The 26,999-nt window shown below is 37.8% G+C and overlaps 1 protein-coding gene across 2 annotated transcripts in view; it reads right to left on the bottom strand.

Annotated features, from left to right (window-relative positions):
* Positions 1–26,999, bottom strand: part of LOC129247295 (fibronectin type-III domain-containing protein 3A) — a 124,948-nt gene that overhangs the window by 84,147 nt on the left and 13,802 nt on the right. For both annotated transcript variants that reach the window (XM_054886361.1, XM_054886362.1), the window contains exon 2: positions 20,108–23,297. In XM_054886361.1, the coding sequence (XP_054742336.1) occupies positions 20,108–22,940 (2,833 nt within the window). In that variant the 5' untranslated portion in view covers positions 22,941–23,297. The remainder of the gene's footprint in view (positions 1–20,107; positions 23,298–26,999) is intronic.

The raw sequence follows: 26,999 nt of genomic DNA, 5'->3' as shown, positions 1-26,999 counted from the left end.
ATTAATTAACTTGGTTTTATATACTGAAACTTTACTTTTGCTGAGGGATAATAATATTGGCATTTTTTGCCGAATGATTTGTGAATAATGTCGTGTTTTGGCACGATGAGAAGTATTCAGAGGTGTGGCCAAGACCAGACCGTTAACCGGCTCTCTGCGGAGTTTCGAGAATCAGCTGGTGAGCTGACATCAGATGGGTTATGACAGCGATTTTTTTGCGAAAGAACTGAGACTGTGTTGGTGAGCTACGAAAAAAATCCACACAGCTCTCACGCAAATTGCTTCGTGGTCGTCTGAACAACGACTGATTGGGTGAGTGGGTGAGTACATGTGAAATGAGCGGGCAGAGTTCTGCTGCCGGCTCCCCCATCAAAGATGATCTATTGCCAGATTCGGCCATCCGCTAAGGTGAAACCCCTAATTGTGAGAATAACTTCGGGGCGTGACAGACCTGTTCGGCTTAAGAGCTCACTTCCAATGTAAAACAAAACATTACCTCAAGTGAGACATCTTAATGAGAAATGTTGTTGCCAGCAAGCAAGAACTATTTAAAGCGACTCGTAAGCAGGCATTGATCAGTAAAATAGTCAGAAAAATGTTTGAAGAATGTATTCTTATGCTATTTGGATATTTTAACATTTTACTCAGATGCCTACGTCATTAATCTGCTGATTAGCCAGCACTTTTATAAAAATGATTTTGTCATGAAACATGTGAAATATTGATACGGTAAAAAGGATAAACATTTATTTAATGTATAAACGGTAAACGGGTAGATGTATTTCGAGAACATTAAAATTGTCTGACTTTTCAATACTTTCACTTCCGGTTGGAGCCCTTTTTATTACTGTTGATGAAACACGCGGCAGAGTGAATCGATAAACAGACTCAAGCTCTAGGAATGGTATTTATTATCATTATAATACGTTCACATATGCATTAATCACCTATAAATCCACCAAATTATTCTACCCATTCACATATGGCAGATTACCTCCAAATCAGCTGACAATACTTTTGTAAGGTTTTTCTTCATAGAAATTATTTTGGTGGAATATTTCGGTGTTTTTGGTTTCTCAATTATGATTAACGATATGAAGAAAAGATAAGGAGAAGGAATAGCTAATTTAATTGCGCAATTGGCTGCTAATAATGGACAGTTGGAGTAAATCCGTAGGAGACGTTTACTGAGGTTTTAAAAAATTATGACAGCAATACGCATTCGAAATTCGATATTACATTTTATAATAAGTAATAAGAGGAAAAAACGTTTATGGACACACGCTTTTTTCTATAAAGTGAATCCATAATTAATAATATTTAACAAACATTTTATTAGAATTATGTTTACATGCATATTTTCTTTGCTCCATTTAGTTTTCATTTTGATGTTTCTCCTTACATTCGTAATAATAGCTATCGATACCACAGAAAACACAGGGTTGTATGTCAAAAATACCGTTATTATCTAGGATTATTTTATAATCTCAGATTTTTGGAGAGAATTTTTGTATAGGAAATCGTGCTTTTTAATTACGGATTTTGAGTTAAGCGCGAAAAAGTAAATCATCTACTTATATGTGAACGTTTTATTACGCTAACTGCAAAAATTTAATGTAAAAGAGTAGAATAGTTAAAATGAAAAATTACGCATACATATCGCAAAATATAACGTTTTTTTGAAATATTGAATTGAACAGAAAAGGCGTTTGAGTAAGGCAAACAAAAAGAGCTCCTGGGCTAACTTTCTTTGTACTTTTGCTCTATCTCAATTATTTTAATAGCGAAATTATTCTTTTAACTAATAATACTGACAGTCTAACACCCAAAATATGCCAACAAATATGCCACGTTCTATATAAATTCAAAGTTCAATGGTGAAAGCGAAATTGTATTGTGAAGCTACATACATACATATGTAGTCATTGGGGAAATTTGATATAATTAGAAATAATTAAAATACAGGCCGATAGCCTCTGCTGCTAGTTGCCTTAATCACTTATAATTACATTTTCTATAAATAAATAAAATAAATAAATATTTGGAAGAATAAATGCAGAGTTCACGATTACATTATTTTTATTTTATTTTACAACGGAAGCTAATAAAGAGTGAAATGGTAATATGACAAAATTCTCTAAATATGTTCTCAAAAGTTCCAATCAAGGTAAGATAACTTGTATTTGGAGTTCGAAGAAACCTCTAATAAGTGAGAACATTGGTTTGTAGTGTAATATAAAGTATACAGTATAAACCTAAACTAATGAAATAAATTTCTCGTATGGAACCGTCGCCCTTCACACATAAATATAAATAAATAAAAAATGCACACTTTTATATCTTCAATACGATTGCAATAATTGTTTCGTTTATTAATGTATTAAGTTTTTCGTACATCTGAGTTCATTGCTGTTTCGATTAATCGCCGAGCTATTTGTTTATACGTTCCATAGTCACAGCACTGATTCAAGTGCTCAATTATTATGATACACTCCATTGATCACTCTGAAAGCTGCATACCAGAAATTCCAATGAAACCGATTCATTAAACTTCCATTTTCCAGTTACCACGATCAATTTACTCTTTTGACTGGAGTGTGTCGCTCATCAGACATGTTGAAAAGTTCGTTGTTCTCTAGTGAATTTCGATAAAACCTTCCTGTTAACGTTAAAACTCATCATAATGCCTGTAGTGACTGTATAAGAGAAGCATCTACTAAAAACGGATTTTCTCTCTCTCCAAAGTACATACATACATACATATAATTAAGAGAATTCGATTGTGAGGCTTGAATCATGAATGACAAATGTCAAATATACATTCAAAATAACACTTCGAAATTAATTATAAATTATTGTTGAGTTAGACATTCCAAAAACTTAATCTCATATAATATATGTATATACATACTATGTATGTATTAGTCCCATTTCGCATTCAAGTACTGGGTTGGAATTTGGGCATAAGTTGAGTTCTCTTGTTATCTTACGTAGAGTGCGAATTGAAGAAAATATCGCAGCTGTATCGGCCAGTGTTAATGATGACCATCAATTATCGACTCGTCACCGTTCGCAGCAATTGGGCTTCTGTTACTCAACAACGTGGAAAATTTTGCGAAAAGATTTTTGGTGAATGGGCTTTTGGAAAGTTGGCCGAAGATCCACTTTTTTATCGAAAAATTGTTTTCAGCGACGAAGCTCATTTTTTGACCAATGGGTACGTAAATAAGCAGAATTGTTGATTTTGGAGTGAAGATCAGCCAGAAGAACTGCAAGAGCTACCAATGTATCCAGAAAAGGTCACAGTTTGGTGCGATTTATGGGCTGGAGGTATCATTTGACCGTACTTCTTCAAAGATGCTGCGAATCGTAACGTAACTGTGAATGGTGAGCGCTACCGTGAAATGATATTCAACTTTTCTTTGCCCAAAATGCAAGAGCTTGACTTGCATGACATGTGGTTTCAGCAAGACGGTGCCACATGCCACACAGCACGCGTAACAATGGACTTGTTGAGAGACGAGTTCGGTGAACATTTTATTTCACTTCGGGACCTGTCAATTGGCCACCCAGATCGTGCGATATAACGCCTTTAGATTATTTTTTGTGGGGCTATGTTAAAGCTCATGTCTATTCAGACAAGCCTGCTTCAATTAACGCATTGGAAGACAACATTAAAGCATTTATATGTGAGATACCGGCCGAAACATTGGAAAGAGTATGCCAAAATTGGACTAATTGGATGGACTATTGGACTAATTGGATGGACCATTTGAAGCGCAGTCGCGGTCAACATTTGCATGAAATAATCTTCAAACATTAAATTATTACTATCGATTTAAATAAAAATTGCATGCATTTTTTTGAATTTTACGTGTTTTTTTTTTTTGTTCGTTTTTAAGACCAAACCGTGAAAGTTTTATTGTTTATAATTTAAATGCCCGTAAGTCGTTACCTAAAGATTAAATTGAATTAAATATTGGGTAGTCGAAAAAGTCTTTTCGTATTTCTAATCAAACTTCAACTCATTTTTTATAATGAACTTTATTAAACCAAATATGTACCATTTTGGTCGACCACCTTTTGCCATTTTTCTTCTAGAGACATTATTCCATCAGTGTAAAACTTTTGTGGTTTCTCGGCGAAAAACTGCGGCAAGTAATTTTCACAGGCTTCTCATGAAGCCAGCTTTACTCCATTAAGGGAGATCTGCATTGACCGAAACAAATGGTAGTCCGATGGTGCAAGGTCAGGGTTATATAGTGGATGCATCAAAATTTCCCAGCCAAGCTTTCCCAGTTTTTGCCGAGTCATCAAAGATGTGTGCGGCCTAGCGTTGTCCTGATGGAAGACGATGCCCTTTCTGCTGATCAGTCCTGGGCATTTTTTCGATTGCTTACTTCAATCTCATCAGTTGTTGACAGAAAAGTGTAGAATCAATCGTTCGAGCAGGCTGGAGCAGCTCATAGTGGATGATTCCTTTCCAATCCCACCAAACACACAGCATAACCTTTTGAGGCGTCAATCCTGGCTTTGCGACCATTTGTTAAGCTTCACCACCCTTGCACCATGATCTTTTTCGCACATTATTGTCATATTTGATCCACTTGTCGTCTCCTGCTACCATTCGCTTCAGAAATGGTTCGATTTCATTTCGTTTCAGCAAAGAATGGCAGATGTTAATTCGGTCCATTAAATTTTTCACAGACAATTCATGTGGTACCCAAACATCGAGCTTCTTTTTGTAACCAGCCTTTTTTAAATGATTCAAAACCGTTTGATGATGAATGTTTAGTGCCTTGGCGATGTCATGGCAGCTTATGTGACGGTCCTGGTCAATCTTTTCCATAATTTCATCGACTTTTTCAACGATAGGTCCACCGGAGCGAGGTGCATCTTTCACATCAAAATTTCCAGAACGGAAGCGAGCGAACCATTGTTGTGCTACACGAACTGATACAGCATCGTCTCCGTAAACTTCACAAATTTCATTGGTGGCTTGCGTGGCATTCTCCCCTTTTTTATACAAAAATTTAAAAATATAGCGAATTTCTTCATTATTTTCAATCATTTTTGAACAGCAATAATTTTTTTTAATTTTTTTTTGGTTAAATGAAGTTTAAAATGTCACCTTTCTAACACCATATGATATGACACAATGTGATTGGTAGCACTGGAGATAGATGACGATGATAGAAGAGAAGACTTTTTCGACTAGCCAATATATGAATACTATATGAAATTTATACATATATGTAGGTATATGCATAGACATATTAATATAGAATTGTGACATATGTATTTGGAAATGTACCTGTCTACTAAGAATAAAAAATAGTTTAAAAAAACTAAAAAACACGCTTTTATTGCCAATCGAACTAAAAAGTAGAAAATAAATTTTAATGACAAAGAGACCTATAATGAAGTAATAGCAAATCGAACGATCAGTTATAGTCAACTACCTCAGAACAGAATTATAACAAAAATTAAGATACAAATAGAATAATTCAAATTAGAGTTAAAAGCGTGGGATGCATTTTGCTTCACTTTCATAACCTTCTGTACATAGGTAGTTGCCAATAGAATAATTGTAATATTTACTATATTTGTTTTTTAGTTTTTTTTAACTATTTTTTATTTTCTACTTTTTAGTTCGATTAGCAAAACAGCATGTTTTTTATATTAGTTTTTTTTTTAACTATTTTTTATTATGAATGAAAATTATTGTTATCATTGCAGTCAGTGAATTAATGATACGATATATTCGTGTTATATTTAATTCCTTTCTTACCGACTGTGAGTCTAAAGCTATGCAGTTATCGGCCGTGATAAAGAAATAATTGGGATGAAGAACTTATTTCGTGGAGAGAGCCTGAGAAACGGCTACCCCACTCCTGAAACGGAGAGGTAACAAAAAAATATACTGACATAATCAATATGTTACATACTTTTTCCCATATAGATCATTGATTGAAGGTCGAGCCTTGTTTTTCTGAATGAAAATTATTGTTTTCATTTAGTCAGTGATTTATAGTCCGATTTAATTGTGTTATATTTAATTTCTTCTTTACCGACTATATGTCCAAAGAAAGGCCAGCATTGGCCTTGACACAGAATATATACTCTCAGCACACAAAAAAGGAGACCGTGGATTATATTGACATAATCAAAACAAGATGTAAAGTTCCAGTTTGGTTTTTTTTAGTTCATTTTTGTTGTGAATTGTACTTTAATTGATACAATTTTATAAATGAAATTATGGTAATGATAAATTCCTTCTTTATTTGCCAAAATTTTGTTCCGTAAAATAATTTCAAAATTTATGTTTTGATTATTTTATTGTAATTAACAAAATTACATCTTATATGAAAATTATTTCATCTTATATGAACATTGAATAGAGTAAATTTACGTGAATGAGACTTGTAGTATCTACGCATGTGTAAAGACTATACAAAGTGAGAATGCAACTACCCTGAAAACGTTTTAGCCTTATATTCATACTGCAGTGCCGCGTGCCCGAGCAAGTTCGAATTCGAAAGAGTAAGTCGTAGAATCCTGAAATCTTTCTTACTATTCTACAGAAGATCTACTACTGTGGGCAAAAAGTAAGGTGAATTTATTTGTCAAAGTTCGCGGGATTAAAATTTCGCTCTAGTTATTTTTTCATGAGTTGGCAGCACTGTTAATAACGTCTGGGCCAACTTTCATGTGAATGTCATTATCTATACTAATATTATAAAGAGGAAAACTTTGTTTGTTTGGTTGTAATGAATAGGCTCAAAAACTACTCGACCGATTTTAAAAATTCTTTCACCATTTGAAAGCTACATCATCCACGAGTAACATGGATTATATTTTATTTTGGAAATAGGGCTCGAGATATAGGTCAAAACGTAGACCCGGGTAACCTTTGGTTGTGTATGTACAATATGGGTATCAAATGAAAGCTGTTGATAAGTGCTTTAATACGGGGTAATTTTCATACCTATTGATGACTAGGGTCTGGAAATATATGCCAAAACGTGGACCCGCCGTGTCTTTGCACCGAATTAAACCAAACTTACACACATTGTTAAGGAGGTATTGAAGATGGTTTCCGTATAGTTTGGATACCTATTGGTAGATAGGGTCTCGAGATATAGGTCCAAACGTGGACCCGGGTAACCTTCGGATGTGTATGTACAATATGGGTATCAAATGGAAGCTGTTGGTGAATGCTTTAGTTCAGAGTATTTCCATCCGCTCCGTGACTAGGGTCTCGAGATAGAGACCAAAACGTGGACCCTAGAATGTGTTTGTACAATATGGATATCAAATGACAGCTGTTGATAAGTGCTTTAATATGGGGTAATTTTCATACCTATTGATGACTAGGGTCTGGAAATATATGCCAAAACGTGGACCCGCCGTGTCTTTGAACCGAATTAAACCAAACTTACACACATTGTTAAGTTGGTATTGAAGATGATTTCCGTATAGTTTGAATACCTATTGGTAGATAGGATCTCAAGATATAGGTCAAAACGTGGACCCGGGTAACCTTCGGACGTGTATGTACAATATGGGTATCAAATGAAAGCTGTTGCTGAATGCTTTAGTACAGAGTATTTTTCATGCCGCTCCGTGACTGGGATCTCGAAATATAGGTCAAAACGTGGACCCGGGTAACCTTTGGTTGTGTATGTACAATATGGTTATCAAATGAAAGCTGTTGATAAGTGCTTTAATACGGGGTAATTTTCATACCTATTGATGACTAGGATCTCGAAATATATGCCAAAACGTGGACCCGCCGTGTCTTTGCACCGAATTAAACCAAACTTACGCACATTGTTAAGTAAGTATTGAAAATGGGTTTCGTAAAGTTTGGTTGTAATTCGGAGCACTGGCAACGGGTACAGCGTTCTTTTGAACCAGCCATAATGTTGCTTACTTTTTTAACGCTTGGGGCGGAACTGAACTGTCAAATTGACAGTGTGAGTTACAATGTGTCAATATTTCTTTCTGATTTGGATGCCATAAGGAAAAAACGTAAGTGCAACATGTAAAAATTGTTTGTGAATTTTTTTGGAGTGGATTTTGGAACAGTGAATAATTTCTTACGAAATTTGAGAATTTAATGTGAAATCCGAATGAAAATATGTGTTCGTGGAAAAAAAAATTTTTTTCGTTTTTTTTTTTTGAAAAATATAAATGGATAATGGTTAAAAAAGCTCCAATGCTTAATAAAACATATAAATTGAAACGAAAAATTCATGGATGATCAGGAAAAACACGATTGTTTCTTAGTTATTCATATGCGTTGATTTGAAATTTAAAAACAATCTTCTTTTTTGATGATTTTCAATTTATATTTTATGTATATTTACTCAAAAACAAATAGAAAAACAAAAAATATTGTTTATGCCAAAGCGCTTGAATAAAGAATAAAGAAATAAATAATATGAAAATCATATATTTTCTGTTCTAAACCATATCTATTCTATTTTAGTGTGCCCAGTGAAGGGGGCCGGGTTTGCTAGTCAGTAATATATTTACGCTTGTGTTTACCAAACGACCAAGAGTACATTTTTCGATTTTTACAATGTCTGATTTGATTGAGCAGAGAGGTGCCATCAAATTTTGTTTGCGGAATGAAATTTCGGCTGCGGAAACGTTTAGCATGCAGAAGGCATTTGGTGATTCGACCATGTCGCAGAAAAATGTTTATAAGTGGTACAAAGACTTCAAAGAGGGTCGAGAACGTGTTGATGACTTGGAGCGCTCCGGACGACCATCGACATCAACAGATGACCAACACCTCAATAAAGTGAAGGAGTTAGTGCTCAAAAATCGTCGGTTGACTGTTAAAGACCTTACTTATATGATCGGAATATCGGAAGGATCTGTGAAAACCTGGCAATCCTAATAAGCCAGTAAAAATTAAGCTCAAAGATTCCGTTACATACATACAACCCGAGCTAATAAAAGTGTGTTAAAAATAAATTAAACTCTTTTGGTACAAAACTTCATCTACAAAATTATAAGAAAAAACACTGCATTGAAGCTGTTGTTTCCAACATACTTTGTTTTATTATTCATGCATATTTCTCAATTTTCAGTGTATTTTTCATGCACATACCATACTTGTATCTTGATTTTGGGAGCATATAATCCCGTGCTCTAGGCATCACTCATCGTCACACTTTGAAAATGAAATGTTGAGACGGCAGTGCCCACAAAAGGAAATACATGAAGTAGGAAAATTGTAACTTTAACTAACTTAAATTATATATGTATATGTATCTATCAAAGATACCGCAGAATTACCCTATTGTAATGGTAAAGAGCAACTGGCACAATTGTCCATTTCTAAATAGCACTTACCTGATAACCAGACGGAAGTGGAAAATATACATCAATAAATCTCGATATGGTGTGTATTGACTTACCTAAAATGAAAGGAAATTCGATAGGTCAGTGAACAATTTGACCTTTGTGGGTACGAGTATTTAAGCGAAATTTAAAAATAAAAATTTTCGTATCAATATTGGTGGCCAATTAATACATATCTTCCATATGTACAAATATTTAGATCGAACATTGAAGCCAGCTCAAGGGGCGGAAATTTCTTCCATATACTGGGGTGCAATAGGAACTAATGATTGAAGAGGATATTACGATTGCGGAAAATATTTTTGAATTATATTTTATGTTTGACACAGACAGCGTTTTCAAGAATATTTGAAATATTTGAAAATATTTTCAAAGTCATCGAGGAACACCAAACCAACAAAGTGTTTCAAGATAGTGAAAGTTTGGTGTAGGTAGTGGAGTGGTAATATCCATGGCCACTCTCATCGAAAATAGACTAGATAGGTGATTTTGACCATTGAGAAATGGTAACTAAGATTTTTTGGGCTGAATCTCAGCAGGATGGCCAACAATGATAGCACATAAGTTTGCCCATATTGAAGCGGAAAAATGAACGTAACATCGCCGTGACGTAAACGTAGAGAAAGTGAGAGAACAAAAAAGAGTATCAAATTAGTCAGCTTTTGTATACCAAAATGAAATGCGAGGTTAGGTTAATGTAACCAAAGAATAAAGTAGAAATAAGAATTGATAAAGAAATTGATTAAGTCATCAGCAGTATTTGCGTTTTGTTTTCGTCCAGTTTCTTTTGTTGTTGTAATAAACGGTTCTGTTTACTAGCTCGATCAGATACCCTAAGCAACCCTGTATATTCTGTGTTATTCAACGTCTGTCGAATGAGAAACTAGAACATCATGAAAACTAAAATCACAACACAAAGCAAAGATTTTTCAGTGAAAATAGTATATTTTAAGAATATTCTTTTTTTTAAGAAAAGAGAGAGATTGGGATAGAATGACGGGGGTGAAGTCACTGTGCTCAATTTGTGATTAAAGCGAGTGGAGGAGCTCCGTGGGCTGTGGAAGAACGCAGTGCAATTGACCATAGAGTTACATTTTGTTCTAATGCTGCAAAGAGAAATAACTGCTGCCTCCTTAAACTTTAACGAATTACTAAGTATATCTAGCCAGGTTGCACTCAAAACTCGAATGTACTGACTGGGAAAGCTCAAAATATCTATTATAAATTATTAAAAATCGTTTTAATGTTAAATTGTTCCCCCATTTTCCTCACAGGGAATTTCTCACAAGCAAAATAAAACACCTTTAGCGGTGAAATATTAATTGTTTAAGCTAAATTGCATGTGCGTGAATACCAATGGAATTCAAAGTTTAATTGTCCCAACTAATTTGTCGGTTTGAACATAGTCGAAGTGGCTTAAACATTTCAATTGTGAACTACACAGGGTTAGTGGAAATGTCGTCCTAGATATTTAAAGGTATTATTATTTAGGTAATTTCCAATTGGACTGTTTATATGGCATAATATCAAAACCTAACCGTTTTCGATATATTCGATTTTAAAAATTATTAAAAATAAATACTTTTCGGTTTGCTGTCCGCGCACTTTTCTTAAATGTTAGTTAAAGGGTATGCCAATTAATAAAAATCATCAATTAAATTTGAACTAGGACTGACTATTAAAACTGGCTGCTTGTTAAAGTTTTTTTACGCGTTTTTTTCTACATTTGGTATGAAAACTATATTGCAAATTATTTAAAACAGTGGTATGCCTTTTTAGCTATCCCCAAGGAATAATGTTCTAATATTTCCCATTAATCAGTTAAGGTTGTTTTCCGAGCGTGAACCTTTTATCCTAACTTAGATTTCTTTGAATCAAATACTCAGCGCGGTAAATCACTACGCTGAATAAAATTTAGTGTATGATCATCAATCGTCATTGCAGCCAGCACTTATTCGGAAAGTAACAAAGAAAAAGTTTCTATTAAAACATATTCGTAATAATTCGTTGATGATAGTTTCTGAGGTAATGTACGAATCGATGTATTATCTATACCTGCGTACTTTTATAAATACTATGTATTCGTATTATATAGGTGCATGTGTGTACACACAAGCACACTTGTGTCGGAAAATATACAGCGAATCTAGAACACAACTGGCGCCAATACTCCACCCACCACACACAATCGGAGGCACACGCCAACGAAAAGGTAGACAAGATAAAAACGGGTCAAGGTTGATGCAACATTGTGTCTCGTTTGAAATGTTCAAATTTTGTTGCCACTAAGGGCGTAAAAGTGTGAAGTTTTGTCCAATATCTTCTGGAATCATACACACGCACTTAATGTCTTAAGTACAGGGTGGGCCATGTAAAATTTGCTTTTTGAATCGGCTATAAAAAAGAACTAATCAATATTTTTTCAAACTTTTTTTTTTATTTTGAAGATTGAACCTGTCCTTTATGAATGAAAAATAATATCGTTCAAATGACTGCAACGACTAGCTTTACAGTAGGCCATTCGATCTACCCAATTTTTAAGCACATTTTCGATTGTTTGGGCTCCGATTTCATGAATGGCAATTTCGATTTCGTGTTTTAAAGCATCAATCGTCTCTGGATGGTTCGCATAGCATTCGTCCTTAACGGCTCCCCACAAAAAATAGTCCAACGGGCTTAAATCACAGCTCTGAGGCGGCCAATTGATATCGGAATTTCGGCTGATTATTCGGTTTTCAAAAACGGTAGCCAAAAGTTCGAGTGTAACTTTGGCAGTGTGACAAGTTGCACCGTCCTGTTGAAACCAAATGACGTCCATGTCATCCTCTTCAATTTTTGGAAACAAAAACTCGTCGAGCATGTCACGGTAACGCTCGCCATTTACTGTAACCGCGGAAGAAGAAGAAGACTCACCACTTTGGAAATAGGTTTTCAATATTTCCCAATTTTGTTCAAGCGTATAGCGTCCCATGTCGTAAATGTCAAACCTTTAAGTAAATTATGAACACATTTGACATGTCATTTGTGTTACCATTCTCAAAAAAATAGGTGGTTCAAAAAGCAAACGCTATATGGCCCACCCTGTATAATATACGTATGAACGTATGTATTTTCATTAGGATGACTCTTCATAACTTGTGATCATTAGTTTCTTCTTTTGCTCTTCAATGTAACATTCCATAGTTTTTGAAGTGTTAGTGTGTTGAAGATTTTGATTATACATACACATATGTCCTGAAAGGTAAAGAAATCTTATTTTCCATACGTTTTTCTCTATTAAATAAAATATTGATTTCCCAACCATGACAAGTGGAAGGAAAATAAGACCTAAGTTAAAAAGGGAAATTTATTTCCCTACAACAAAAACTTGAAACCTATGGGACCAAGGTACGAGTTATACGAGAATACTCCTACAACGAGTTTCCCTACAACGTGGAATCAATCCACCATGGGGGGATTGCCTTTTGATATGCGTTTTGAGAGAAATATCCTATTGGTGATCTACGAAGTACTTCCGCATGTACAAATGTATATATAAGTAAATTTATTTTTGAAAAATACATAGTTTAAATGAACAACAGTTATTTGGATTTGGCCTGTACCATTTTGAAATTTTGACTCCAGTATGCGTTGTAGCTACCGTTTTAGAAATCGACCGGCTTTGTTATTGGTTATTTAGAGGCAATCGGTTTATATCTGCATTACAATTTTTCATTTTTTTTTTTTGAGTGACTATGTGTACATCCTCCTTTGCTGTCTGGAAATAACGGCCAAAGTCCCCCATGAACATCTCATTCTAACAATTTGTTTCTTTCTCTCGTAGCATTTGTAAGAAAATGTTGCTGAAATGTCCATGACTTAATGTGGTGTACCTAGAGGTAGAGGCGCTTGAGAAAAAATGCTTCGATTGCATCCTCTCCGAAGCTTCAAAGTAGATGTGGTTTGTGTGCAGTCGATTACCATAAAATAAACTTTTACAGCAGCTGCACCAACTCCTGCTTGGCAATTTTAATGGTTTCACAGTCTTTTTAGACCTGCATCTTCCATTAGAGATTGATGCGTATGAATAATCACGTCAATCTTGCACACTTATGCTCTTGCACATTTGTGTAGGTATAGTCAGGCGTGCTCAAATAAGAGGGCTTCTGAAGTAACAAAAGCAATTTCCAAGTATGTACTCGTACATAACCTGCATTTGTTTGCAACCGAGATGCCTATAATTTTCATATTTTTTGCATACATAGCCGCTTCACAACACTGCCAGGTTATAGTGAAAATTTTGAAGGAAAAACGAAATGGGTGATTCCAACGAATCTAGGTAAATATATTTAATTTATTCTGATATATAAAAGGTTTCATTTCATATTTTGATACAAATATGTTTATGTTGCTTTGTTTGTGTTTTTAGTTGAACCTTTGGCAGAGATTTCCCAAGTCCTAGGGATCCACTGACACTGTCTATTATTTTATTGTGTAACACTATTAATCAGGTTGTGTATTTTTAGTTAAGCGCATTCAACTCAAATCGCTTATATCAGCAGTAAACTACGTAATAATCTACAGTTTCAGTTTCAATTCTCATTTAGAAATGCATATGAATATATACATACATCCATAGACATATGTATATATATATAATTGGCGCTTACACCTTTTTTTGGTATTTGAGTTTTAAGCCGACTCCGAACGGCAAATGCATGGAGATTCGAACCTGCGTACTTCCGAATAGTAGTCACGCACGAATCCATTCGGCTACGGTGGCCACCAAACACAATCATTGTGAAATTGCGGACAGATGAGTGTCAATTTTAAAGCATTTGTAAATCTTTAACATGATCAACACGGCTGGATGTCTTCAGCATAAGCGTGGACATTGACCAAGAATTACAGAATACAAGATTGCACCTTGAACAGCACGCGATGGCCAGTAGAGGGTAAAATAAAATTAATTGCTAAATCATCATATAAAATCAATGAAAGGAAGATGATAACGGAATAACGTTACGAAGAGAGTCAAAAAGTTTGCAGAAAGAAGAGAAAGGGAGTAAAATTAAATAGAAAATGTATAGTTTTTTTTTGTAGAATCGACTTAGATTGTTCTTGCTCTTAACTAAAGACATATCTTTAATGAGAAATATGCGGAAAAGTTCCAATCAATTAAGAATTGATAAAACCTGCAGGAAAGATATGCCAATTATATTTCGATAAGTTAATTGATTGATGAATAAAAGCTGTTGATTTATCTCTAATTTTTTAATGAGTATATATGAAGTCCATGCGAATAATTCATGTATAAACCTCCACCAGTTGCCTTTGTGATAATTTTCATATCATTTGTCAGCATTAAAGTGATTAAAGCCGCAATAGGTTTTCTCCGAAGGAATGAGTTATAGTGTAGGACTATGAATAAGTTCGTGCGGTTTTACAACAGATGGCGTAACTTGATTATTATTCCATCGATCCACATTTCCAAACATTCATTGGAGAGCTACTGTCGTAAGGCACAAACGTCAGTATAAGTTTTTTATTTGAAGCGTAAACAACAATATTTTTACCACACTTGAAAATGTCGAATTTCGTGCCAAATAATGTGTTTTTGCGGGGAATTTTTTAATATGAAGAAAAAAGCAGCCGAAAGTCATCGTATCTTGGTGGAAGTTTATGGTGAGCATGCTCTAGCTGAGCGAACGTGCCAGAAGTGGTTTGCACGCTTTAAAAGTGGTGATTTTGGCTTGGAAGACGAAGAACGCGAGGGTGCGCCGCCAAAGTTCATGGATACCGAATTGGAGGAATTGCTCGATCAAGATCCGGCTCAAACGCAAGAAGAGGTTGCAAAAACTTTGGGAGTTGATCAATCAACCATTTCCAAACGTTTAAAAGCCATGGGAATGATCCGAAAGGTAGGCCATTGGGTGCCGTATGAATTGAAGCCAAGAGACGTTGAACGCCGTTTTATGGCATGCGAACAACTGCTTCAACGGCACAAAAGAAAGGGTTTTTTGCATCGAATTGTGACTGGCGATGAAAAGTGGGTCCATTACGACAATCCAAAACGTCGGGCAACGTATGGATACCCTGGCCATGCTTCAACATCGACGTCGGCGCAGAATATTCATGGCCTGAAGGTTATGCTGTGTATCTGGTGGGACCAGCTGGGTGTTGTGTATTATGAGCTACTGAAACCGAATGAAACGATTACGGGGGATGTCTACCGACGACAATTGATGCGTTTGAGCCGAGCACTGCGAGAAAAACGGCCGCAATACGCCGATAGACACGACAAAGTTATTTTGCAACATGACAATGCTCGGCCACATGTTGCACAAGTGGTCAAAACATACTTAGAAACGCTCAAATGGGATGTCCTACCCCACCCGCCGTATAATCCAGACCTTGCGCCATCCGATTACTATCTCTTCCGATCGATGCAACATGGCCTGGCTGACCAGCACTTCCGTAATTACGATGAAGTCAAAAAATGGATCGATTCGTGGATTGCGGCAAAACCGACCGAATTTTTCACAAAGGGAATCCGTGAATTGCCAGAAAGATGGGAAAAAGTAGTAGTAAGCGATGGACAATACTTTGAATATTAAATTTGTAACCATTTTACGTCAATAAAGTTTCAAATTTCGAAAAAAAAACCGCACGAACTTATTCATAGTCCTATTAATAAATTATATTATAGTATCAGTGCATGGATCTGTTTAGAGGACATATTTTTACGTGCTTCGAACTCACTTCCATACCTTGATGTATAAGGATAGATAGTTTTAATACGAAGTGTATGACTTCATTTGACAACTTTAAAAAAGCCTCGGATGAGACCTCCCTATACTGATGACGACCCCTGCAAACGAACTAAGGACTATGATTTGAGGGCATGCACCTGGAATGTCCGGTCCCTTAATGGGGAAGGTGCCTCTGCCCGGCTGGTTGATGTCCTCGTGAGAGTAAAGGCTGACATCACTGCCATCCAAGAGATGCGATGGACGGGGCAAGGAAAGAAAACCATAGGACCTTGCGACGTCTACTACAGCTGCCATGTAAAGGAGCGCAAATTCGGTGTCGGATTTGTTGTGGGAGAGAGACTTCGTCGCCAAGTACTGTCGTTCACTCCGGTGGACGAGCGTCTCGCAACAATCCGCATCAAAGCACGTTTTTTTAACATATCGCTAATTTGCGCCCACGCCCCGACGGAAGAGAAGGACGATGCGACCAAAGATTCTTTCTATGAGCGCCTGGAACGTTCCTATGAGCGCTGCCCCCGCCACGACATAAAAATCGTGCTTGGCGACTTCAACGCCAGGGTGGGCAAGGAGGGAATTTTTGGTCCCACAGTCGGAAAATTCAGCCTGCACAACGAAACATCCGGTAACGGACAGAGGCTGATCGACTTCGCCGGGGCCCGAAACATGGTAGTCTGCAGCACCAGATTCCAGCATAAGAAGATTCACCAAGCTACCTGGCTGTCTCCTGATCGAAAAACACGAAACCAGATCGATCATGTTGTGATAGATGGAAGACACGCTTCTAGTGTATTAGATGTACGTACGATCCGAGGACCCAACATTGACTCGGATCACTACCTTGTTGCAGCCAAACTGCGCACCCGCCTCAGTGCAGCAAAAAACGTGCATCTACCTACGCAAAGAATGTTCGACATCGAAAAGCTGCAATCACAACAGACAGCCAGAAGATTCGCCACTCGACTCTCACTCCTGCTCTCGGAGAGCACTGCCCAACAAACCGGCATCCACGAACAATGGAGCAACATTTCTCGTTCTCTACGTACCGCCGCCGAAGAAGAAATCGGATTCCGGCGAGCCCGAAAAAACAATTGGTACGACGAGGAATGTCATGCTGCCGCAGAAAGAAAGGATGCCGCCTATAGAGCCACGCTGCGATCGGGCGCAACGCGAGCCATGTGGGATCGCTACAGAGAGCTGAAAAAGGAAGAGAGACGTATTATCCGAAAGAAGAAACGAGAGGCCGAAATACGTGAGTGCGAAGAGCTTGAGATGCTGGCCAACAGGAACAACGCCCGAAAATTCTACCAGAAAGTTCGGCGGCTTACAGAAGGTTTCAAGACCGGGGCGTTTTCCTGTAAGAACAAAGACGGCGAACTGGTGACTGACGTACAGAGCAATCTTAAATTATGGAGGGAACACTTCTCCAACCTATTGAACAGTGACAGCTGCGCATGTCACCGAGAAAGTGAAGATCCCGATACCCCAATCGTTGACGACGGAATTGTCGTTCCGCTACCCGATCATGACGAGGTGAGAATAGTGATAATGCGGCTAAAGAACAACAAAGCCGCGGGCGCCGACGGACTACCGGGTGAGCTATTCAAACATGGCGGCGAGGAGCTGGTAAGGTGCATGCATCAGCTTCTATGCAAAATATGGTCGGATGAAAGCATGCCTGCCGATTGGAATTTAAGTGTGCTCTGCCCAATCCATAAGAAGGGCGATCCTGCAATTTGTGCCAATTACCGCGGGATTAGTCTTCTAAATATCGCCTATAAGGTTCTAGCGAGCGTATTGTGTGAAAGGCTGAAGCCCACCGTCAACCAACTGATTGGACCTTATCAGTGTGGCTTCAGACCTGGAAAGTCTACCATCGACCAAATATTCTCAATACGCCAAATCTTGGAAAAGACCCATGAAAGGAGAATCGACACACACCACCTTTTCGTCGATTTCAAAGCTGCATTCGACAGTACGGAAAGGAGTTACCTGTATGCCGCGATGTCTGAATTTGGTATCCCCGCAAAACTAATACGGCTATGTAAGATGACGTTGCTCAACACCAGTAGCGCCGTCAGAATTGGGAAGGACCTCTCCGAGCCGTTTGATACCAAACGAGGTTTCAGACAGGGTGACTCGCTGTCGTGTGACTTCTTTAACCTGATGTTGGAGAGCATCGTACGAGCCGCAGAACTTAATCGCTCAGGCACAATTTTTTATAAGAGCGTACAATTGTTGGCGTATGCCGATGATATTGACATCATCGGCCTTAACAACCGCGCTGTTAGTTCTGCCTTCTCCAAACTGGATAAAGAGGCAAAGCGAATGGGTTTGGTGGTGAACGAGGACAAAACGAAGTACCTCCTGTCTTCAAACAAACAGTCGGCGCACTCGCGTATCGGCACCCACGTCACTGTAGACAGTTATAATTTCGAGGTTGTAAAAGACTTCGTCTATTTAGGAACCAGCATTAACACCGATAACAATGTCAGCCTTGAAATCCAACGTAGAATCTCTCTTGCCAACAAGTGCTACTTTGGACTAAGTAGGCAACTGAGTAGTAAAGTCCTCTCTCGACGAACAAAACTAACACTCTACAAGACTCTCATCATGCCCGTCCTAACGTATGGCGCAGAAGCTTGGACGATGACAACATCCGATGAAGCGACGCTTGGAGTGTTCGAGAGAAAGATTCTGCGCAAGATTTTTGGACCTTTGCACGTTGGCAACGGCGAATATCGCAGACGATGGAACGATGAGCTGTATGAGCTTTACGACGACATAGACATAGCGCAGCGAATAAAGATCCAGCGGCTACGTTGGCTGGGTCATGTCGTCCGAATGGATACAAACGCTCCGGCTTTGAAAGTATTCGATGCGGTACCAGCTGGTGGTAGCAGAGGAAGAGGGCGGCCTCCACTGCGTTGGAAAGATCAGGTGGAGAAGGACTTGGCTTCACTTGGTGTGTCCAACTGGCGCCGGTTAGCACGAGAAAGAAACGACTGGCGCGCTTTGTTAAACTCGGCCAAAATCGCGTAAGCGGTTATAGCGCCAATTAAGAAGAAGAAGTATGACTTCATTTTGCTTTAAAAGTGGTACCATTGTCATTTCGCCACAAAATAAGCATCAAAAGTATCATATGAAAACGAGCATTCGACTCCAACAAAGAAATATTTATTAGCTACAAGTATTCCCGAATTTTCAGCCCAACAAAGATTCCATAGTTTGTAAAACTATGTATAACACACATGGGCAAGCATATGTAGGTACATAAACGTCATTCTATGTAATAATTTTCACTGCAGCAGCCAAGTAATTTATGCTGTCCCAACCAACTTCCAAAGTGTTGCCAAAAAACAGACGAAATATTACAGACTCTCTTTTATACAACAACAAATAGCTTATACAATAACAACATAGAAAGTCGGTTGTATTTAGTTGAAGGGGCAGTGTATTTCTCCCTACTTAATGGAACTGAATTCCCAAAACATACACATATATGTACATATAATTATGGGGTTTTCGATTTTATGTTGCATTGCATTTGCGATTTTTTTTTATTTAAATAATATAATAAAAGGATTTGTTCACATTTGTCCATCTACATCTACTTTCCATGATTTATAATTGGATAACTTTTCGGTTTGATAGTCAAATTGGCAAGCCGCGCCGAAGCCAGCGGATGCCACACTGCATCTACATACATATATACGTATATAAAAAGGGGGAAAATCTTGGTTAAGAATTCCGCTAGCGGTTGTGGTGACTGTAGAGCGACTCAATGCAATTCAACCACCGCAACATATCATTATTAATGCTGTATTTGTTGTTGCAAACGAACGAATAAGTAGTTAACGAACGATGGTCAATTTCAAGCTCCAGATTCCTAACTTATGCGAGAGAGTATATGGGGAAGAGTGAGCTGTACATAGGATGTACATAAAAGTGCCTAACCAAGCAATAAAGCGTTCACTCACCTCGATAAAGTTTGCCTTTGCCAGAAATTTGAAGTGCGGTGGAAGACTCCAGTTGTTGTTGTTTTTGTTGCTGTTGTTGGTGCTGATAGTGTGACTGGAAACTTGGATGTTGAATTTGTTGCTGGTGATGGTTTTGATTTTGGTTTTGGTTTTTCATTTGTGTCTGTTGTTGTAACAAAAGCCGATTTGCCGCATTGATCGATCCGGCTGGGATGGCGGCAGCCATGATCGAAGGCGAGGATGCGGAAGGTGTAGACGAAAACTGTTGCGTTTGATGGTGTAGGCTGTGTTGATAACGGGGTACGGGAGGGTGCTGTGCTATATTGCCATGTGAATGATTAAACGACACACCATTCGAACTGGCCGCACCTGCGACTGCTGTATTTAGCGTTGGAAGACCATGCGCTGGGCAAAAAGTGCGAATTTCTCCGTTGGTGTCGATGAAGAGAGGCGCTGCTTCCAGAAGGGGCCACGTGGTGGCTCCATTGCCCACTGCGGCCACTATTGAGGAAGCGGTGTTCGATTGTTGCTGCTGAGAGACATCAATATTACTATTACTTTCGCCGGTCGCAGTGGCTGGTGAAGCCAGCGAAATCACCTGAACCGGATAGAGGTGTGATCCTTGCGGTGGATTGCTAACCGGCATAGGCAAAGCATTAGTAGTTAATGTAGGAGCGGCAACGGCCGCTGGGCCTGATGAGCTATGTAGGTGGATGTGCGGCAAAACACCGAGAGAGTTGCCATGATGTGCGCAATGCTGCTGATGATCTGAAGATGAAGCCACAAAATTATACGCTTGTTGTAGGTTTTGGGGCAATGACTGGACGTTTTGCTGTTGATGAAAGGAATTTTTGGAGTAGTTCTGCTGCAATATCGGCGACACTTGGGGTTTCTGTTGCTGCTCCTGTTGCATTTGCAGATGCTGCAGTAGACTCATCGTGTGCAACATAGTGGTAGTGGTGGTATGTTGCAGGCGCTGTTGCTGCTCCTTTGGTGGCTGTGGTTGCTGTTGGTAATAAATGGCCGTTTGTTCGTGGGCAAACACGGAGGACGTGGCGGCAGTCGTCGAAGAGGTGGGTGACTGTTTTTTTCGAGCCGGATGGAAAGATGGGGCCAGTGGCGTTAGTTTCGATTTTAGCGCCTTCACAACCAAAGATGGCGTGGGAAGCTGCACCTTCGCCATCAGTTGTTCTTGTTTTTGTCCTCGCTTATCGGTTTTAGCGTTAGGATCAATAGGATTTGACACCGAACTGGTTGTTGAAATTGTTGTTGATATTGATTTACTAGCTCCAGATGGATAATTGTTTCTTAATCCAACTTTGGTGCGGCCTTTATTATTGTTATTATCTATAACTTCGGCTACAGAATGATTGAACGGAATTGGAGCTAGTGAGTCACAAATTAGGTGACCGGCACTGTCGTTTTGAGCACAATATATCCCTTCTTCATCAAGATCTTTCAACGGACAAGTCGACTCCAATATTGGTGTTCTCACTGTGGCCATGTTATTCGTTTGCTCCTGTGTCTTCATCATCGAGTTTTGAGCGTTATCGATTATCTGATAACTCTCGCCGATGAAGGCTACCAACTCTCGGCACGCGAAATTTAGTTCTTTACTCTCGTCAATGTTTTCTGTGTCGGCATCTTCCCAAGGGCGAGTGCAGTGCATTTTACTGCTGTGTTTGCAGTAGCCTTCGTGTGAGCAATCTATGACATGTTCAATAATTCGGAAATTATCGTAATCGATAATGCGCTCCTGATAGGTACAATTCGCTGTTGTCTCTTCACCACTACAGTTAAATTGTGTCACAACATTACAAGTACATCCACCTGATTCTAAATCGATCAAACGCTCGCGAGTCTGCAATTCGCATGACGCTTCTATGTCGGGCGAATTTTCAAGCTCGAGTGCACTTTCAGTATTTAAAAATGGGCCATCCTCATCAACATTAGCGCTATTATCTGCACTCTTAATTTCACATATATCCGTCTCTAAATCATTCTCTGTTAGCTTTTGATAATTATCGCACTCACTTAGGCTCTTCGATTCTGTAGAAATTTCATCTCCAACGAATCTAGATAATTCGTTATCACAGACACGATTCATATTTAAAACTTTGATATCTCTATAAAGCATATGGCTTTCATCCTCACCCCTCTCGCTTTCACCACCGCATTCTCTTTCAGTTGCAACTATTTTATACTTTTCGCCTTTCTCAGGAATTCCAATCAATTTATATCTTTGCTCGATGTTGTTCGAAGTCAACAACTCCATCTGGAGAAGATGTTCTCCCTGGCCTTCTGCAATCGTTTCTAGCTTGGTGTTTCCTATCAACTGCCCTTCTTCGCTTAGTATGTCAGTCTGGGTGCTATTATCGACGAGTTGAATCGACACGTGTGAGTTGATCACACTGACCCCTTCACCATCCTCCTCGTCACCGTCAATGTTAGAAGATTCATACATATCCGCAGGTGGCGAATGGAGTATTTTCTCTGAAGGCAAAGTTGGCCTAAGGGTTCGGGTATGTTTTGGTGTTTTCAGGATCGCCGGAAGAGACGGTGTTGACATTAACGAGGTTGACGTTGCTGAGAAGATTGGCAAATCAGAAGTTAATGACTCGGGACAGTCATCTTCAAGTACGCGTTTGACGTTAGAGTTGCTACTACAAATTGTTGTTGTAATTTCAGTGGCGGCTTGCGTTAGCCTGCTACAACTCTTGCCCGTCTTCCCTTCAAACTCAGGCGTATTAGCCCCTTCCGTCACCCTTGCTATAACAGCTGGAGGCGGCACGCTGACTTTGACAATATGAGTGGCCACTGTTGCAGCCGCCATAAAATCAAGGTGAAAATTAGTAGTTGAACTGGAGTCGTAGAACAACCTCCGACTTATGTTATCGTTGTTTTAGGTGTTGTTGTTGATTTATTCACATATGCCCTCGCGTTTTTACAACACCAACTGTATTATAAACTGAACTTTTATAGGGCGACATTTTTCCCATCCGATGCCGAACGAAGGCAGATAAGGAATAATTTGAATTTTAATGAAATGAAGTGCATTTCATTTAATCGGACTTTGCGAATCCTTTTGAAGGATGTTCAGTTTATGTTCTCAAATATTTGACGTAATAAACAATTTGTATTCAATTATGCACAGTAACTACGTGCATGCGTTGGGTATTTGGCAACACAACTGTAAGAAAGGAAAAAAATATTATTCACTCGCTAGCAAAAAAATGTATAAAATTCAAACAATGTGCATTTATGTATGTATAAATGTATAATTCCTAGAGTAAAATGGTTTTAAAAGTAACTTTAAAATGATTACAAAACTCAAAGAAATAAAAAAAATCATAAGTTATTTTTACTGTGAGAATAAATTACTAAATTTTCAATATATTATAAATGTGCCAATAATTATGAAAGTGGTGTAAGCCATATATTTCTTGTTTCGAGATATCTAATGATTTGCTTTTGAAAGAGTTAAAAAACATTCTTATATTATGCGACATTTTAACTTATAATTTTCTTAGTCTTGATTAATGAAAATTTATTATCAATATGAAATCTTGTGTGAATTTCATACGAAAATGTTGGTTTTAAAGCTCTAATTGACTTAAACCATGTTCAAAACTAATTGAATATCTTATAAATGATTTAGTGCAATAAAGAACGATGAGTTTTATTTGAAACAATAACTTTAACGATGTAATTCACGAACATTTATGAATTATTTTTAAAAACATGGATTACGTTTATTATTTTTTCTAGTTTTTGAGATTCTTCAAATGTTCATGCTGGGATGTGTGTGTTTACTACACATAATACCTTTATGTTTTTCTTCCGTTACTGGATTAGGAGTGATTTGTAATGGAAGTAATTTAATATCATTGGTATTCCTCTTTTATGTGAAAGGTCCAAAACGTGGAATTTAGAATCATCTAAAGAAGTTTTGTAGAACATTTTACAAGGTTCGTTTCTTAAGAATTGAATTGAATTTTCAGCCAAGGGACAGATTCGCCCGCAGTATTTTCTACTCTTTCAGCTCTTGATTCTTCTAGTGACTCGAAATAAAATCCGACTGCGACATTTGTTTTACCGGCAAATCACGGCAATTCAGTAGAAAGGAATAACCTGATACCAAAAATTTGTTGGCTACCTTTTCAATATTATTATTATTTGACTGAACAATTTTAATTAATAATGCTAATGCTACTTTGATGTTACGATTTGAAAACGCATCACTGTAAGCTATTGCGAGCTTTTTAGTAGTTACATATAATATAATATCCTCCATATGCGCTAAAATGCATAATGCTACTTTTTGCACCGCGGGATGCTGTAGTTTCATCCCATACATAGGTACATCTTGACATTGTCATTATGGGAATTATTGAAGCCCAAGTCATAAACGTACATATTTCGCTTAACTAGACTAACGAAACAGACAGGGTACGGAAGTGCTTTTTGTAAATCAAACGAGGATCCAAAGTATTCGCTGAAATTTTCTTTGGCTTTTTTCGGGTCCTTTGCAAGGCAGTTCCTAGCTCTTTCGGCATTTTGTAAATGTACATTATGAATTTTCTTCCTCCATATTTTTCCATTCAGTAAATATAAATTACAGCGCACGCTCGATAACGTGAACTAATTCAAACCAAGGCAGTTCACGTTAACAAAAGTGTTCACGTTTTGGAATGCCCAAAAAGACTAAGTAAATATATTTTTTCACATTTAAACTCACATTTTATTCTTGTTTTCGTTACATATTAATTGAAAATTAAGTCATACTATGGTTTTATTTAAAAAAATCAGTCATCTTTTTTTGTATCTTCTAAAACTTGAAGCACAGCTTTCTCTCTTAACCGTCTTGGCACACTCATATCATTTTGATCGACGTCTTCATGACCAGCCCATATTAACACTTTGTTGAAAATTTCAACTGCTTCAGTCGGTTTAATTTTCTCCAGTTGCCCTGATACGCTGTCATCATCTGACTCGTCCTCTTGTTGATGATCGTCATATGCATTGCCCTGCTCGATATCTTCGTTGCATTAATGAATGATAACGTGAATTCAGTCTGAAATTTTTAATAAAAAAAAGTTTTTCAATAACCCACATACATATCTTTGAGCATATCTGCGAACGCGAACGAAACTCAGGACTTAAACTACTAAGGAGATCGGTGTTGCTCATCAAGGTGCGAAGTTCAGCTTCTGATTTTCCTTTTAAAACCGCCAACGGAACATTATCTTCGGGATCATCATTGTTTACCGAAAAATTTAAAATACTGTTCCAGCACTTAGCTAATGTTGTTTCACCAACACGAAACCAAGCCGCATCTAAAAGATTTATAGCTGTTTTTAAGTAAATTTTTTTAACGACTCGAGCAAATTAGACTTTGTCGCTGCTATTGAAGCTAGAAGACTGTTTCTGTAATGCAACTTAGTGATTTTTATTACATTCTGATCCATCGGTTGAATGAGGAGAGCAACGTTTGATGGCATAAACATTGCCGAAACTTGCCCACTTTCCGTTGTCAGTTCAACTTCATTTGGGTGAGAAGCAGCGTTGTCGATTACATAGGAGAAGAGGTTTAATTGGTAAGGCTTTCTCCTTTAAAAACGATATAACCTTAAAAAACAACCAGTTAACCTTAAAAGTCGGACAAAACTTAAAAGAAATATTCACCTGTGGAACAAATGACTCATGAAACCATTGCTTGAAAATAGCCGACCTCATCCAGGCGGATTTCGAGCTCTTATAGTCGGTGGGACGCTCTGAAAGTTGTTAAAGCAGAGTGGATTCTTCGCCTTTCCAATTACCAAAAGCTTAAGCTTGTGGGATCCAGTGGCGTTTGAACAGCATAAAAACGTGATTCGATGCTTCTCGGACTTTACCCCTGGGGCTCTCTTCTCCAAACTTGACGCGTACCCCGACACATCCGCACTATATATCTGATCGTTGCACAACTCCAATTCGGCCATTTTAGCTTTAAGTTTTTATTTAATCGGATCCACTAACTGAGCTTGCGAACACAGTTTTTCGCCTGATATTTTAAGAAGACGAATACCGTACCTCTTCTTGAAACTTTGGAGCCATCCATCACTAGCGAAGAAGTTTGCTTCATTTTCTTTAAATTTTGCATGCAGTGTTTTTGCCTTTTCTTTCAACATTAGATCACTTACTGGACAGTTTTTATCTCACATGCGGATAAACCAACGATAAAAAGCTCTCTCCATTTTGGGCAACTCTGAAGAACACAGTGTTTTTCTATTTCCAGGTCCACAATACTTGTTGTTTACGCATTTTAAAATCACTTGCTTTTTCGCTTTAATGTTACAAATTGTTGATTTAGCAACTTTATATTTCTTTACTAAAATCGTCACAGATGAGCCTTTTTCTTAAAAGCCGAGAATTTTAGCCTTTTGTTTTAATGTCAAGCACATGAGAGAGAGCAACATAAGACAAAACACTCTTTACAAAACCAAAACCGCGACTAAAATATTTTACTCCCTACATGCAATTACGAATAAAATCCCTATTTTATAATTAGGGGATTCCCCAATTTCAGAATTACTTGAGATCAATGTAAACTGCATTCAAATAATTGTAACGTTTATTGTTCATGTTACAGAGCTTTTTGGGTTTGTTCACGTTTTAGAGTAGTCAATGCACAAAAATGTCTGTTCACGTTTTGGGGTGTTCACGCTTTAGAGCGTTCACGTTATCGAGCGTGCGCTGTATATGTAATTTCTTCCAATTTTTCACTCAGACCACTTTCATAATTAATACTAAATGAATCCCGTATAACGTTGAAATTACATCCACTATCTATACGTGCATTTTTCACGATATCGTGAAAATTACATTAGATACATATAGTTTAAAATAATTT

The sequence above is a fragment of the Anastrepha obliqua genome, chromosome 5, assembly GCF_027943255.1.
Source record: "Anastrepha obliqua isolate idAnaObli1 chromosome 5, idAnaObli1_1.0, whole genome shotgun sequence".
NCBI lineage: Eukaryota > Metazoa > Arthropoda > Insecta > Diptera > Tephritidae > Anastrepha > Anastrepha obliqua.
This window is presented reverse-complemented; position numbering and strand designations above follow the sequence as displayed.